This window comes from Scomber scombrus, chromosome 1, assembly GCF_963691925.1.
Source record: "Scomber scombrus chromosome 1, fScoSco1.1, whole genome shotgun sequence".
NCBI lineage: Eukaryota > Metazoa > Chordata > Actinopteri > Scombriformes > Scombridae > Scomber > Scomber scombrus.
The window spans coordinates 15,175,252-15,180,191 of record NC_084970.1 but is presented as its reverse complement, the minus strand read 5'-3'; the positions used below and the strand labels follow the sequence as shown (position 1 = coordinate 15,180,191).

The following is a 4,940-nucleotide window of genomic DNA, read 5'->3' as shown; positions in this document are numbered from 1 at the left end:
CAATAACCCTGACTACACAGCAGTACGGTAAGCAAGGGAATGATTAGAGGCCCAATCTTTCATGGGCAACCAAGTTAATAAGTGTCACTGTCCAAATGCCACAGCTAATGAAGGAACAAGTTATTTTAGGAGGCTATGCTGCTGTGCACAACCAACTCACCACCACATGACAGACGAGGGAGCACAAAGAATTATCAATGTATCTAACAGGATTCACACACCACACACACACACACACACACACACACACACACACACACACACACACACACACACACACACACACACACACACACACACACACACACACACACAATTATACCAAGGGGGAAGAATAACAATCTGTTTTTTTTACCTTGCTGGAGTAAGGTCCAGGGATGAGCAGTTTCAATGCCTGTCTTTTCAGCTCTGTCAGCCTAGCGTTGCAGTTCTCACACCATATCCCTCTTTCACTACCAGGGGAACTTCCACTGCCTGATCCTGGGGATCCCGTCCCAAAACCTGGGGAGCCACCAAGAGAACCCGGAGATTCTGTGCCAATCCCAGGTGAGATGGTCCCTGGTGATCCAGAGAATGACCCTGGTGAGGAGATTCCTGATCCAGGAGATGGGGTACCTGTGGAGCTCGGCATGGAGCCGGCACCCTCCGGGGTGGGCCGCATGCTGGACCGTGAGGTTTCCTCATAAGCCTTTCGGTACCATGTGTCTGGAAAAAAGGAGGCAGATTTGGTGGGGGAAGTGTCGGGCACCTGCAAGAAATTAAAAAGAGAAGAAAACTTGAGTCATAGGCCCTTTTCTCAGTAGACATTTTCATGCTAGGAAAAACACAGGTGTAATTAATAACATTCATTAATAATTATAGCTACATTCCACTTTTTTGCAGTGTTGGTCCCTGCTATTGTGCCTCACTGGTACAAACAAAATAGAACATTGTCGTTAATGCTATTAGTTACACCTGTGCTTTTCTGCCCTGTCAAGTCAAATGTGTGTCATGAAAAAAGCCAGTCTGAAGCAAAATAATATAAAATCATGGCATTAAATCAAGTTAACAACACACAGACAATTACCACGATGCTGCTACAACCCAAGTCAAGGCACTCAACATATTGGACTCTTCCACTAATATCTAAACAGGGATCAAGACCGATTCTGTGCCTCGACCTGTATCATTTTTCTCTACTCAGACAGCCACATGCAAACATCAAATGAGCCACAAAGACTTGAAATGTAGACATTTTGCGACTGGGTAAATCCACTTAGAGACAAAAGACCCATTGATGTGGTGGTAGCCGGAGAGGTTGGGTTCTATAGATACTGTAATCCCTCACAAGGGCAGGAATGAGTAGGCTGATAGATAGGAATAATCAAACATCTCCAAGTGGAGAGGTTGGGTATAATGAGCCAATCCTGCCTTATAAATTAATGTTTTTTAAGTTGTAGGTGGTAGGCAAAGACATGTGGGTGAGTAATACCTGATTTAGCTGTATGGTCCTCTCAATTAGAGATAGGCTAATTAAGAAAAACTGGGAGCTCTGCCAGTGAAAACGCATAACACTGCATGAACACAAATCCAAAGTGTGCTTTCCCCTGAAAGCTCCATTCTTCGTATTACATCTGTTTCATTCTTACATCAGCCTGAAAGAGGTTATAAAACTACATTTTGCAAGTTAAAGGAGTGTGCAGTCTGAGATGATGAGGTGCATACATCACTATATGGATGATAAGTTTTTACATTTACCAGGCTTATAGGTAACTGAGGTGCACCCACCCCCCGGGTACTGTAATGAATAACCTACCCCATATTTTCTGCTCCGGCTGCTCACAGACCTCTCCTTGGTCCCCGACAGTGAAGTCATGTTGGAGGTGAGCGGAGGTGGGGAGGAGGAGAGGAGAGGAGAAAGAACCTCTGCTGCTGCTTCACATTCAAAAAGAGACCACAGGATCGATTTCAATTAACTAAACGCCCCTGCAGTTTGCTCTTGTCAATCTGGAGGCAACCTCGCGCCACTTAAATGCATGTGGAAACTGGATACATCCCCATTTCGTCGCCAAGAATAAAAAATCCTAGACGGTCTTGCTGTTTTTGTTGCTTCAATAGAAAGCCCTTGAATCACTACTTAAAAAACAGACTGATAATTCATACAGGTCGCGCAAAAGAAAGCAGACCGCTCCCTGTCAGCAGAGTCTGCTCTGCGCTCAATGAGGCTCTCTGCTCAACAGCGCTCCGGACTGGCACCGCGCTCAGCCCAGCCTCTCTCCATCAGCTCTGTGTCTGCGGCTGGCCAGGTGGGTAAAACAAAAGCTCCCCGGGGCAAATTCCGACGCACGGCTCATGGGCTAACGACAAAGTCACGTCTCATTAGCTCTAGTAAAATCCCTCTAGTGCAGATCACAGCTCAGGCAGTCTGTTGTTTATACTTCTTAGTGTCACTATCACTACCCTCCTGTTGACTTCCCGGGGCTCCGCACTCTGCTGAAGCCAGCAGTGGACTGAAGACACGGGAGAGAGGCGCACATCTGGATGAGGGCGGGGCCTCCCTGCGCCTCACCAACCTCACACCAACCCACATCTACAGGATCCGGCTGAGCAGCAGGTAAACCGCTGCCTGTCTGCCATGGGAAAACTGAACTTATCATAATTTATTTAGGTGTTATTATTAGGAGGATGTGATTGTTGGACGGATAGAATGGGAGAAACGAAAATATGAGAGATATTTTGGAATGTTTTACTACCTTGGGGGTGTTCACACTGTATTTTTAAATAACCTAACAAGTTTGGGGCTAATTCAATATTAATTTATTTTATTTTGAATTAGAATACATTTTTACTTTTTGGACTCGTCAGTATGATCCTGGCCACAGCCCTAAACACTTTAAATGAAGTAGGCTATAGGTTACTAAAAATGTTGCTCACAGAGGAGAGGTGAGGATATGAAGAAAAGCAGAGGGATGGAGCTTGAAGGGCAACCGGGATTTTGCCTGTACAAGGATGTGGACAATTGAGGTGATTGATCATTGTCATGATGTCTCTAATATTTAAACATTCGGTATGTGCACTGAATCCCCCTTTTTACTTAACTTACTGTCTGGACCCACATGCCCTCAAACAGATGACCTACAATCAAGTTTGTGCGTCAAAAGGTTCAGCTGGCTTGTCCTTCAACTGGGTTAAGTATATGTGTAATATTGGAAAAAGTTAAAAGAGTGATCTTTCTAATGTTAGAGAGTGGTTTAAAAAAAAACATTGTATTGTAAAAGTGAGCATTTTATGAGCGGTTGTACAGTGCCCTCTGCTGTTGTGATACAGTCATTGCTGGAGACATACCAGCAGCTGAGTGAATAAAGTATGTAAACTTTTTTTGTATGTATATGTAACACTCCAAAGTGCTTCACAGTTGATAATTTAAAAACAACAACATAACAGTATACCGCATGAAAACAGCAAGTAAAAATACAATGTATAAAACAGAAACAGACACTCAATAATAAAAAGTAATATTTATATTGTTTATAAACAAACAAAACCAAATTAAACTAAATTATAAGACAGATAAAAACCAATAGGAATTGCAAAGCGACGAACTTATAAAAACACCAGCCTATACGAGTGGGTTTTTAAAATATTTAAAATGTGGTTCTCCTGACTTGACAGTGAGGGGGAGACAATTTCATAGTGTTGGAGCTAAAACGGTAAAAGCACAGTCCCCCTTTTGTTTTGAGCCTGGATCACAGAACACTTAAGAGTAATTGGTAAGGAGATCTGAGTAATCTTGGTGTGGAGTATTAGGTTATAAATTCAGAAATATAAGAGGGTGCCATACCATGGAGGGCTTTGAATGTGATCAGGAGGATCTTGAAATGAATTCTGAAGTGCACAGGAAGCCAAATTAAGTGGGTCAAAATGGATGTAATATGCTCTCTACCTTTGTCGAAAACCTGGCTGCTGCTGAAGGGGGTGCCACAGACAACGCTTAGATTAAGTCAGGACTAGACCATAATGTGTGCTAGTTAAACAATGACATTTAAGTAGCCTTCATGAATGTGGTATACATTTAGCTTAGTTAGTCTAATTAGTCTGTTTAGAGACAATGCAGTCCTAGAATAAGGTAAGTAAGCCTAAATGAGAGCACATGGGTTTAATTTCATTAAGTTTAGTATGAGCACATGCTGTTGGTCTAATGGTGTTCATTAAATCCTGAAATGGAATTGAAGTATTCAAATATTTTGGGTTTTTTGTTTTATTTTTGTTTATTTGATGTTTTGTTTTTGTTTGTAACTATTTACATATTGTGCATTGTATTCTCCTCCCCACCTGGGAGACTGCCCAACACATCAAGAGTGATACAATAGAAAAATGGTAATAAAAAACAATAATGATTAAAGTAATTATAATAAAAATGTTTGAGAATATATTTAAAAATACATGCTAAAATAAAATAATGAAGTACAATAGAGATTATACCGCAATTCTACAAAGTTATGGTTATCAGTTGCAGGCATTAAGTTATATTTCTTGTGGCGATGAAAGGGTAAAAGCATGGGCCTGGACTTGAGAGATATTCTGATCTCTATGAACAACGCCAGAAACTGCCAAACTTGGCTCTGGATCTATGGCATTTTAGCACATGTACCAGAATGTTTGAAAGACCTTGACCCAAAATTGTTTCGTCCAGAAATAGTGAATAACAGTTGTTGGGTCTTGGTTGCACTGTTGACAGGTTGGGTTGTATTTTGGATAGATTTGGGCAGGCCTACTGCTGGACAGATGGAGTCTGTGAAGTATTTGAAATTAGATCAGACTATACCTGACACATTTGGAGGTTGTGTGGATCATTGCAATGGACAACTTCCAGATTTCATATGAGATACCCTCATCAAAGTTATCTTCCCATTTCGATTTGAAAGGATCCAAGGAGGGTGAGGCCATTGACAGTGCTCATT

At 41.7% G+C, this 4,940-nt stretch overlaps 1 protein-coding gene across 1 annotated transcript in view; it reads right to left on the bottom strand.

Moving 5' to 3' along the window:
- Window positions 1–1,855, bottom strand: part of kif26ba (kinesin family member 26Ba) — an 84,400-nt gene extending 82,545 nt beyond the window's left edge. Inside the window, 2 exon segments of the mRNA XM_062445138.1 lie at window positions 356–748; window positions 1,796–1,855. Coding sequence (XP_062301122.1) covers window positions 356–748; window positions 1,796–1,855 — 453 coding nt within the window.
- Between the last annotated feature and the right edge of the window lie 3,085 nt (window positions 1,856–4,940).